A 12290-nucleotide genomic window follows, 5' to 3' on the forward strand; every position below is an offset into this window, starting at 1 on the left:
TTATCCTAGTAGGTTACATAGGCCACTAGTTATAATATATTACATTATCCTAGTAGGTCACAGGCTACTAGTGATAATATATTACATTATCCTAGTAGGTCACAGGCTACTAGTGATAATATATTACATTATCCTAGTAGGTTACATAGGTTACTAGTGATAATATATTACATTATCCTAGTAGGTCACAGGCTACTGGTGATAATATATTACATTATCCTAGTAGGTCACAGGCTACTGGTGATAATATATTACATTATCCTAGTAGGTCACAGGCTACTAGTGATAATATATTACATTATCCTAGTAGGTTACATAGGCTACTAGTGATAATATATTACATTATCCTAGTAGGTTACATAGGCTACTAGTGATAATATATTACATTATCCTAGTAGGTTACATAGGCCACTAGTGATAATATATTACATTATCCTAGTGGGTTACATAGGCTACTAGTGATAATATATTACATTATCCTAGTGGGTTACATAGGCTACTAGTGATAATATATTACATTATCCTAGTAGGTTACATAGGCTACTAGTGATAATATATTACATTATCCTAGTAGGTCACACGCTACTGGTGATAATATATTACATTATCCTAGTAGGTTACATAGGCTACTAGTGATAATATATTACATTATCCTAGTAGGTTACATAGGCTACTAGTGATAATATATTACATTATCCTAGTAGGTTACATAGGCCACTAGTGATAATATATTACATTATCCTAGTAGGTTACATAGGCCACTAGTGATAATATATTACATTATCCTAGTAGGTTACATAGGCTACTAGTGATAATATATTACATTATCCTAGTAGGTTACATAGGCTACTAGTGATAATATATTACATTATCCTAGTAGGTTACATAGGCCACTAGTGATAATATATTACATTATCCTAGTAGGTTACATAGGCCACTAGTGATTAATATAGTGATAATATATTACATTATCCTAGTAGGTTACATAGGCCACTAGTGATAATATATTACATTATCCTAGTAGGTTACATAGGCTACTAGTGATAATATATTACATTATCCTAGTAGGTTACATAGGCTACTAGTGATAATATATTACATTATCCTAGTAGGTTACATAGGCTACTAGTGATAATATATTACATTATCCTAGTAGGTCACATAGGCTACTAGTGATAATATATTACATTATCCTAGTAGGTTACATAGGCTACTAGTGATAATATATTACATTATCCTAGTAGGTTACATAGGCCACTAGTGATAATATATTACATTATCCTAGTAGGTTACATAGGCTACTAGTGATAATATATTACATTATCCTAGTAGGTTACATAGGCCACTAGTGATAATATATTACATTATCCTAGTAGGTTACATAGGCTACTAGTTATAATATATTACATTATCCTAGTAGGTCACATGCTACTGGTGATAATATATTACATTATCCTAGTAGGTCACAGGCTACTAGTGATAATATATTACATTATCCTAGTAGGTCACAGGCTACTGGTGATAATATATTACATTATCCTAGTAGGTTACATAGGTTACTAGTGATAATATATTACATTATCCTAGTAGGTCACAGGCTACTGGTGATAATATATTACATTATCCTAGTAGGTCACAGGCTACTGGTGATAATATATTACATTATCCTAGTAGGTTACATAGGCTACTAGTGATAATATATTACATTATCCTAGTAGGTTACATAGGCTACTAGTGATAATATATTACATTATCCTAGTAGGTTACATAGGCCACTAGTGATAATATATTACATTATCCTAGTAGGTTACATAGGCTACTAGTGATAATATATTACATTATCCTAGTGGGTTACATAGGCTACTAGTGATAATATATTACATTATCCTAGTAGGTTACATAGGCTACTAGTGATAATATATTACATTATCCTAGTAGGTCACACGCTACTGGTGATAATATATTACATTATCCTAGTAGGTTACATAGGCTACTAGTGATAATATATTACATTATCCTAGTAGGTTACATAGGCTACTAGTGATAATATATTACATTATCCTAGTAGGTTACATAGGCCACTAGTGATAATATATTACATTATCCTAGTGGGTTACATAGGCTACTAGTGATAATATATTACATTATCCTAGTAGGTTACATAGGCCACTAGTGATAATATATTACATTATCCTAGTAGGTTACATAGGCTACTAGTGATAATATATTACATTATCCTAGTAGGTTACATAGGCCACTAGTGATAATATATTACATTATCCTAGTAGGTTACATAGGCTACTAGTGATAATATATTACATTATCCTAGTGGGTTACATAGGCTACTAGTGATAATATATTACATTATCCTAGTAGGTTACATAGGCTACTAGTGATAATATATTACATTATCCTAGTAGGTCACACGCTACTGGTGATAATATATTACATTATCCTAGTAGGTTACATAGGCTACTAGTGATAATATATTACATTATCCTAGTAGGTTACATAGGCTACTAGTGATAATATATTACATTATCCTAGTAGGTTACATAGGCCACTAGTGATAATATATTACATTATCCTAGTGGGTTACATAGGCTACTAGTGATAATATATTACATTATCCTAGTAGGTTACATAGGCTACTAGTGATAATATATTACATTATCCTAGTAGGTTACATAGGCCACTAGTGATAATATATTACATTATCCTAGTAGGTTACATAGGCTACTAGTTATAATATATTACATTATCCTAGTAGGTCACATGCTACTGGTGATAATATATTACATTATCCTAGTAGGTCACAGGCTACTAGTGATAATATATTACATTATCCTAGTAGGTCACAGGCTACTGGTGATAATATATTACATTATCCTAGTAGGTTACATAGGCTACTAGTGATAATATATTACATTATCCTAGTAGGTTACACAGGCTACTGGTGATAATATATTACATTATCCTAGTAGGTCACAGGCTACTAGTGATAATATATTACATTATCCTAGTAGGTCACAGGCTACTAGTGATAATATATTACATTATCCTAGTAGGTCACAGGCTACTAGTGATAATATTTTACATTATCCTAGTAGGTCACAGGCTACTAGTGATAATATATGACATTATCCTAGTGGGTCACACGCTACTGGTGATAATATTAAGCAGAAGGATCCAATTAAAATGTTTTATTCCAACAAGTGGGAAGCCATTTTATCTCTTGACCCAATTAGACTGTTACCGCGTTATTTGATTTGTGTGCTTGACCGACAGCGGGAGATAACCGTTCCTCTGTAATTGCTGCTTGGTGTTCGTTCATGCCCGGTCCCGGTCCCCTATCTCGTTATTTGATGGACAGTGAACTTGGCGAGGTTGGTGCGCGGGAGTTCACCGAGATGTCAGGGTCCGTGGTGTAGGGCACTGGCAGGTCAGCGTCAGCGCTTGGGAATGAGGAGAGATCCCCCTCCCGGCGTTGCAGAGCCTCTCCGGCCTCCAGCTAATCGCTGACGATGCGCCCCCCGACACAGACCTCATCTCTCTCAATCTCTTTCTCTGTTTCTCTCTCACACGCAGACAGAGAGGCGCGCGCGTAATAGCTATGCATTTTGTGGGACGGGAAGCACGAAAAACATCACCGGTGGCCATTTAAGTCAATATCCTGGTCTATCTAAAGGAAATATATGATTCGTCACGGGTCAGATGGTGGTTCTATGGGCTATTAAAAAGGCATGTATTAAAAACCACCTGGATATAAGAGTTAAATGATGTGTCCATATGGACTGAATATACAGTGAGTGATGTACTCTTGAACTTCAGCTGACACCAGTGTGGACTAGAGTAAGGACATCATATCACGGAACTATTTCACACAATGTTCTTATTCAACGGGGGGGCAGCTTTGTCTGAAATAACCTATATGCCCTCAAACGTGCAGTAAGGTAATGTCATAATACACGTTCTTCGGTGTCTTGGATAGGCTATGTGGTTGAATTCTTAATCAATAAATGTGCGTTTAAACGCCTGAGAATATCCGGATATTTATGGTCTATTTCTCCTCAAGCTATTAGCATGGATACATAGTGAGGAGGTGAACTGCAGGGCAACGCTTCAGCACATCGGTGCGACCCGACAGAGAGAGAATGGGGGGGGGGGTCTAGAACGTGTCGCTGTAAAAGTGGAGCCACGCCGTCTCCTGCTTGACTGGCTGAGTCGCCTGTCCGCTCCATGTTATAGCTGTCATAAACAAAGCGATTCCAAATACACTGGGTTGGTCCAGCGGTGTTGACATGTTTAGCCTCCCAGTAACCTTGATTAACACTAAGACACATTTTGTTTTATTTCCCACCAACTGACCCAAGTTTGAACCCACTGCAAAAGCAAGATATCATTTTTTTTTATAACAGAGGCCCTTCCACAGATACAGACAGAGCAGCGTCACCGACTGCAGAGGGAAACGGTAGTCAAGACAAGACAACAGGTTAAAGTCTCATTCTAGATTAGACCAGTTTAACCAGGGTGCGCACTACGTCACTGAACATCTCCAACTCTCAAAATAAAAACTTGTCAGTTTAGCCTCCAAACAACTGTCATTAATTCGTAATAGTCTAATAAAATACAATATAAACAACTTGGTTATTCCAACTAAATGCTGGATTCAATCTTTCAGACGATTGTTTAATGATTTCATTTGACCACATTCATCTTTAATGCATGGGTCGAACAAAGCAAAGACGTGTGTTGGAATTTAAAGGGGGATTAAGGAAATGATTTAAATTCGGAACCAACAGCGCTAATTGAAACGTGTTGAAAGCAGTTCAATTAAGACCCGCCCCCCCCCCGGGCATTACGTGCAGAACTCATCACATGTAATGCGGCTAAACTGCGGAATATTTGCAACAAAGAACCTTGGATGGTTCCTATTGTTAGAGGGACTTAACACCTTTTCACAGTTAAATCCCTGATTGTGTGTCTCCAACAGGAGGTGGTATTAAAATGCGCCTGTAACAAATGGGGTTTTTGGAGAAGCTGCTACTCGGTGGGCGGAGCGAGATGACACAACAATTAAAGATGAACTTTGTGTGAACTAATTTCTGTCGTTAAGCCAAGGTAACAGGAGGCCGAGACCTGGGGGAAAGGGTATAAAAAGGCCGTAGAAAACACCCAGACTTTCAGTAGCAAACAAACTCTTGCTCCACCTAAAAGTCCTCACACGTTTATAGTTGGTTTGGTTACGCGACTCGTTACGCGCACTAGTGCGATGGCTTTGAACGCGTTGGTGGCGACCCTTTTGTGCACGATTGTGCTTCCAATCTTTCTCTTTTTAATCGCGGTGAAGTTATGGGAGATTTATTTGATCCGTGGTCGGGATCCCAGCTGTCGAGCCCCCCTCCCTCCTGGGTCCATGGGCTTACCTTTCATTGGCGAGACGCTCCAACTCCTTCTCCAGGTAATTATAACACTCTCTTTTCAAACTTAATAATAGTAATATTGTATAATATTAACCTGTTGGTGTAATATGTTTTCCGTTGATAATAAACAAAGCATTTTTATTGATTCATTTTATTGCAGAGGAGAAAGTTCCTGCGGATGAAACGGCAGAAGTACGGATGCATTTACAGAACGCATCTCTTTGGCAACCCCACGGTGCGCGTCATGGGAGCGAACAACGTCAGACACATTCTGCTGGGTGAACATAAACTTGTCACCGTGCAGTGGCCCGCTTCCGTCAGAACTATTTTGGGATCGGACACGCTCTCCAATATGCACGGGACCCAGCACAAAAACAAGAAAAAGGTGCGTAGATGGTTTAAAAAATGTTTTGGCATGAATAAAATGTTTAAAATAGCAAATTAAATGTAGGATTTTACGCATAGATGTTTGGCTAAAATCTGCACTTATTTAAAGTTATTTTAATGTCCCTTCCGTCTTAACGAAAAGTTGCTCCTGTATTTTAGGCTATAATGAGAGCGTTTTCCCGGGATGCCTTGGAACACTACATCCCGGTGATCCAGGAGGAGGTGAGGAGCGCCGTGAGGGAATGGCTCGAGAAGGACTCCTACGTTCTAGTTTACCCCGAGATGAAGCGCCTCATGTTCCGCATCGCCATGAGGATCCTCCTGGGCTTCGACCCGGACCAGATCAAGACCGACGAGCAGGAGCTGGTGGAGGCTTTCGAAGCGATGATCAAGAACCTTTTCTCCCTTCCGGTCGATGTCCCCTTCAGCGGCTTGTACCGGGTAAGTAGCGGTGCACTCAATTCTATGACATTTTTAAACAATATATTCAGAATATTGTCAGGGCCTAAATTAATGTAAAAAAATAAATAAACATCTTGTATATACAGGGATTGAAAGCCCGAAATCTAATCCACTCAAAAATCGAGGAGAATATCCAGAAAAAAATCGACAGTGGTAAAGAGGTGAAACACAGAGACGCGCTACAACAGCTGATAGACATCAGTAGGAACAGTGACGAGCCGTTCAGCATGCAGGTAACACTATTCTATACATGTATCCCCATCTTCAACAACAGAGACGTTGGGGGCGGCAGCCTAGTGGTTAGAGTGGAGGGGCGGCAGGTAGCCTAGTGGTTAGAGTGGAGGGGCGGCGGGTAGCCTAGTGGTTAGAGTGGAGGGGCGGCGGGTAGCCTAGTGGTTAGAGTGGAGGGGCGGCGGGTAGCCTAGTGGTTAGAGTGGAGGGGCGGCGGGTAGCCTAGTGGTTAGAGTGGAGGGGCGGCGGGTAGCCTAGTGGTTAGAGTGGAGGGGCGGCGGGGTAGCCTAGTGGTTAGAGTGGAGGGGCGGCGGGGTAGCCTAGTGGTTAGAGTGGAGGGGCGGCGGGGTAGCCTAGTGGTTAGAGTGGAGGGGCGGCGGGGTAGCCTAGTGGTTAGAGTGGAGGGCGGCGGGGTAGCCTAGTGGTTAGAGTGGAGGGGGCGGGGCCTAGTGGGGTGGAGCCTAGTGGTTAGAGTGGAGGGGCGGCGGGGTAGCCTAGTGGTTAGAGTGGAGGGGCGGCGGGGTAGCCTAGTGGTTAGAGTGGAGGGCGGCGGGGTAGCCTAGTGGTTAGAGTGGAGGGGCGGCGGGGTAGCCTAGTGGTTAGAGTGGAGGGCGGCGGGGTAGCCTAGTGGTTAGAGTGGAGGGCGGCGGGGTAGCCTAGTGGTTAGAGTGGAGGGGCGGCGGGGTAGCCTAGTGGTTAGAGTGGAGGGGCGGAGGGTAGCCAGTGGTTAGAGTGGAGGGGCGGCGGGGTAGCCTAGTGGTTAGAGTGGAGGGGCGGCGGGGTAGCCTAGTGGTTAGAGTGGAGGGGCGGCGGGGTAGCCTAGTGGTTAGAGTGGAGGGGCGGCGGGGTAGCCTAGTGGTTAGAGTGGAGGGGCGGCGGGGTAGCCTAGTGGTTAGAGTGGAGGGGGCGGCCTAGTGGGGGTAGCCTAGTGGTTAGAGTGGAGGGGCGGCGGGTAGCCTAGTGGTTAGAGTGGAGGGGCGGCGGGTAGCCTAGTGGTTAGAGTGGAGGGGCGGCGGGTAGCCTAGTGGTTAGAGTGGAGGGCGGCGGGTAGCCTAGTGGTTAGAGTGGAGGGGCGGCGGGTAGCCTAGTGGTTAGAGTGGAGGGGCGGCGGGTAGCCTAGTGGTTAGAGTGGAGGGGCGGCGGGGTAGCCTAGTGGTTAGAGTGGAGGGGCGGCGGGGTAGCCTAGTGGTTAGAGTGGAGGGCGGCGGGTAGCCTAGTGGTTAGAGTGGAGGGCGGCGGGGTAGCCTAGTGGTTAGAGTGGAGGGGCGGCGGGGTAGCCTAGTGGTTAGAGTGGAGGGGCGGCGGGGTAGCCTAGTGGTTAGAGTGGAGGGGCGGGGTAGCCTAGTGGTTAGAGTGGAGGGGCGGCGGGGTAGCCTAGTGGTTAGAGTGGAGGGGCGGCGGGGTAGCCTAGTGGTTAGAGTGGAGGGCGGCGGGGTAGCCTAGTGGTTAGAGTGGAGGGGCGGCGGGTAGCCTAGTGGTTAGAGTGGAGGGGCGGCGGGGTAGCCTAGTGGTTAGAGTGGAGGGGCGGCGGGGTAGCCTAGTGGTTAGAGTGGAGGGGCGGCGGGGTAGCCTAGTGGTTAGAGTGGAGGGGCGGCGGGGTAGCCTAGTGGTTAGAGTGGAGGGGCGGCGGGGTAGCCTAGTGGTTAGAGTGGAGGGGCGGCGGGGTAGCCTAGTGGTTAGAGTGGAGGGGCGGCGGGGTAGCCTAGTGGTTAGAGTGGAGGGGCGGCGGGGTAGCCTAGTGGTTAGAGTGGAGGGGCGGCGGGGTAGCCTAGTGGTTAGAGTGGAGGGGCGGGGGTAGCCTAGTGGTTAGAGTGGAGGGCGGCGGGGTAGCCTAGTGGTTAGAGTGGAGGGGCGGCGGGGTAGCCTAGTGGTTAGAGTGGGAGGGGCGGCAGGGTAGCCTAGTGGTTAGAGTGGAGGGGCGGCAGGGTAGCCTAGTGGTTAGAGTGGAGGGGCGGGGGTAGCCTAGTGGTTAGAGTGGAGGGGCGGCAGGTAGCCTTTTAAACCGTGCAAGTTATTTTTCATGCATAAATAAACAGATGGTAGATGTACATTTTAAACCAGCTGTGGTGTTATAAGAATCTTTGCTCAGTGAGTAAAACAAAATAATTCTCTCTATCTGAAGGCAATTAAGGAGTCGGCCACAGAGCTTTTATTTGGAGGCCATGAGACCACTGCCAGTACAGCCACCTCACTGGTCATGTTCCTGGGACTCAACCCCGACACGCTCAACAAACTCAGACAAGAACTGCACCAGCAGGTAAGAACCTGTTATTTATAGCCGGGAATCATCAATTCATCCAGTCATTTACTAGGACATTGATAACGTCCTTTAGATCTCATTGGCTTATGGAATGATTGTGAAATTAATACTCTGTCTCTGCTCGCTCTCTCTCGCTCTCTGTGTCTCGCTCTCTCTCGCTCTCTGTGTCTCGCTCTCTCTCGCTCTCTGTGTCTCGCTCTCTCTCGCTCTCTGTGTCTCGCTCTCTCTCGCTCTCTGTGTCTCGCTCTCTCTCGCTCTCTGTGTCTCGCTCTCTCGTCTCTGTCTCTCGCTCTCTGTGTCTCGCTCTCTCTCGCTCTCTGTGTCTCGCTCTCTCTCGCTCTCTGTGTCTCGCTCTCTCTCGCTCTCTGTGTCTCGCTCTCTCTCGCTCTCGCTCTCTGTGTCTCGCTCTCTCTCGCTCTCTGTGTCTCGCTCTCTCGCTCTCGCTCTCTGTGTCTCGCTCTCTCGCTCTCGCTCTCTGTGTCTCGCTCTCTCGCTCTCGCTCTCTGTGTCTCGCTCTCTCGCTCTCGCTCTCTGTGTCTCGCTCTCTCTCGCTCTCTGTGTCTCGCTCTCTCTCGCTCTCTGTGTCTCGCTCTCTCTCGCTCTCTGTGTCTCGCTCTCTCTCGCTCTCTGTGTCTCGCTCTCTCTCGCTCTCTGTGTCTCGCTCTCTCTCGCTCTCTGTGTCTCGCTCTCTCTCGCTCTCTGTGTCTCGCTCTCTCTCGCTCTCTGTGTCTCGCTCTCTCTCGCTCTCTGTGTCTCGCTCTCTCTCGCTCTCTGTGTCTCGCTCTCTCTCGCTCTCTGTGTCTCGCTCTCTCTCGCTCTCTGTGTCTCGCTCTCTGTGTCTCGCTCTCTGTGTCTCGCTCTCTGTGTCTCGCTCTCTCTCGCTCTCTGTGTCTCGCTCTCTCTCGCTCTCTGTGTCTCGCTCTCTCTCGCTCTCTGTGTCTCGCTCTCTCTCGCTCTCTGTGTCTCGCTCTCTCTCGCTCTCTGTGTCTCGCTCTCTCTCGCTCTCTGTGTCTCGCTCTCTCTCGCTCTCTGTGTCTCGCTCTCTCTCGCTCTCTGTGTCTCGCTCTCTCTCGCTCTCTGTGTCTCGCTCTCTCTCTGCTCTCTCTGTGTCTCGCTCTCTGTGTCTCGCTCTCTGTGTCTCGCTCTCTGTGTCTCGCTCTCTGTGTCTCGCTCTCTGTGTCTCGCTCTCTCGCTCTCTGTGTCTCGCTCTCTCGCTCTCTGTGTCTCGCTCTCTCTCGCTCTCTGTGTCTCGCTCTCTCTCGCTCTCTCTCGCTCTCTCTCGCTCTCTGTGTCTCGCTCTCTCTCGCTCTCTGTGTCTCGCTCTCTCTCGCTCTCTGTGTCTCTCTCTCTCGCTCTCTGTGTCTCGCTGTCTCTCGCTCTCTGTGTCTCGCTCTCTCTCGCTCTCTGTGTCTCGCTCTCTCTCGCTCTCTGTGTCTCGCTCTCTCTCGCTCTCTGTGTCTCGCTCTCTCTCGCTCTCTGTGTCTCGCTCTCTCTCGCTCTCTGTGTCTCGCTCTCTCTCGCTCTCTGTGTCTCGCTCTCTCTCGCTCTCTGTGTCTCGCTCTCTCTCGCTCTCTGTGTCTCGCTCTCTCTCGCTCTCTGTGTCTCGCTCTCTCTCTCTCTCTGTGTCTCTCGCTCTCTCTCCGTGTCTCTCGCTCTCTCTCCGTGTCTCTCGCTCTCTCTCCGTGTCTCTCGCTCTCTCTCCGTGTCTCTCGCTCTCTGTGTCTCTCGCTCTCTGTGTCTCTCGCTCTCTGTGTCTCTCGCTCTCTGTGTCTCTCGCTCTCTGTGTCTCTCGCTCTCTGTGTCTCTCGCTCTCTGTGTCTCTCGCTCTCTGTGTCTCTCGCTCTCTGTGTCTCTCGCTCTCTCTCTCTCCGTGTCTCTCGCTCTCTCTCTCTCCGTGTCTCTCGCTCTCTCTCTCTCCGTGTCTCTCGCTCTCTCTCTCTCTCTCCGTGTCTCTGTCAGGAGGAACTAGGTGTGGATCTGCTGGGGCAGAATGTGAACATTGAGGTGTTGGAACAGTTAAAGTATACAGGCTGTGTTATCAAAGAGACCTTGAGGATAAACCCTCCTGTACCTGGAGGCTTCAGAGTGGTGCTGAAGACATTCCAGCTCAATGTAAGTCCTCCTCCTTTTTTTACAGATGATTTTTGAATACAATACTAATCTGTCCATTTGACGGGATGGTGACTGAAACTCCAGACCAGTTGTCTAAACAGGGCTGTTCTATGTTTCCAGGGTTACCAGATCCCCAAAGGCTGGACCGTGATCTACAGTATCTGTGACACCCACGACGTGGCCGACGTGTTCCCCAACAAAGAGGAGTTCAACCCGGAGCGGTTCACGGACAAGTCCTCTGAGGACTCCTCGCGCTTCAACTACATCCCGTTCGGAGGCGGCTCCAGGATGTGTGTCGGGAAAGAGTTTGCCAAGGTTCTCCTGAAGATATTCCTGGTAGAGCTGACACTGCAATGTGACTGGACTCTGTCGAACGGCCCCCCGACCATGAAGACCGGCCCTACGGTCTACCCCGTTGACAACCTGCCCACTGTGTTCAGCAGTTACAGCCGTACCTCGTGACAATAAAACACACCTCCATATTAAAGCTATGAAATACATATTGTAATGAGTTTTAGATTGAATGATTCATACTTGATATGTGAAAATACACAAGAGAGTTGTGTATATTTGATGTTTTATAGAAACAAACGACACTCTCTCATTCCATTAAGGTGTCTGTACATTTGTTATATAGCTTTTCCTTATTTATATTACACGTTGTTGTATGGGTTTTATTTAATAAAAACATGTTTTGTCAATAAATGTTTTGTTTTTTTTACTTCCATGACATTTAGACCTGGTATTGAGAACACGTTGCGTCACAAACATATCCTCGACGCTTCCACTTTCCATCAGGGTCAGGAGACTCTAGTCAGGGTCAGGAGACTGTCTAGTCAGGGTCAGGAGACTGACTAGTCAGGAGACTGTCTAGTCAGGGTCAGGAGACTGACTAGTCAGGAGACTGTCTAGTCAGGGTCAGGAGACTGTCTAGTCAGGAGACTCTAGTCAGGGTCAGTAGACTGTCTAGTCAGGAGACTCTTGTCAGGAGACTGTCTAGTCAGGGTCAGGAGACTCTGGTCAGGAGACTAGTCAGGGTCAGTAGACTGTCTAGTCAGGGTCAGGAGACTAGTCAGGGTCAGGAGACTCAGTCAGGGTCAGTAGACTGTCTAGTCAGGGTCAGGAGACTCTGGTCAGGAGACTCTAGTCGGGGTCAGGAGACTAGTCAGGGTCAGTAGACTGTCTAGTCAGGGTCAGGAGACTCTAGTCAGGGTCAGTAGACTGTCTAGTCAGGGTCAGGAGACTAGTCAGGAGACTGTCTAGTCAGGTTCAGGAGACTCTAGTCAGGGTCAGTAGACTGTCTAGTCAGGGTCAGTAGACTGTCTAGTCAGGGTCAGGAGACTAGTCAGGGTCAGGAGACTCTAGTCAGGGTCAGGAGACTGTCTAGTCAGGAGACTGTCTAGTCAGGGTCAGGA

General features: G+C 47.0%; 1 protein-coding gene across 1 annotated transcript; it reads left to right on the top strand.

Moving 5' to 3' along the window:
* Positions 1-4866: 4866 nt before the first annotated feature.
* Positions 4867-11574, top strand: LOC115120101 (cytochrome P450 26A1-like). Its single transcript, XM_065016186.1, has 7 exons — positions 4867-5461; positions 5584-5808; positions 5970-6251; positions 6359-6505; positions 8626-8760; positions 10723-10875; positions 10996-11574. Exons 1-7 carry the CDS (start codon positions 5273-5275, stop codon positions 11335-11337), a joined length of 1473 nt encoding a protein of 490 aa, XP_064872258.1. The 5' UTR covers positions 4867-5272; the 3' UTR covers positions 11338-11574.
* Positions 11575-12290: the final 716 nt, after the last annotated feature.

Source organism: Oncorhynchus nerka, unplaced genomic scaffold (genome assembly GCF_034236695.1).
Source record: "Oncorhynchus nerka isolate Pitt River unplaced genomic scaffold, Oner_Uvic_2.0 unplaced_scaffold_1095, whole genome shotgun sequence".
Classification (NCBI taxonomy): domain Eukaryota; kingdom Metazoa; phylum Chordata; class Actinopteri; order Salmoniformes; family Salmonidae; genus Oncorhynchus; species Oncorhynchus nerka.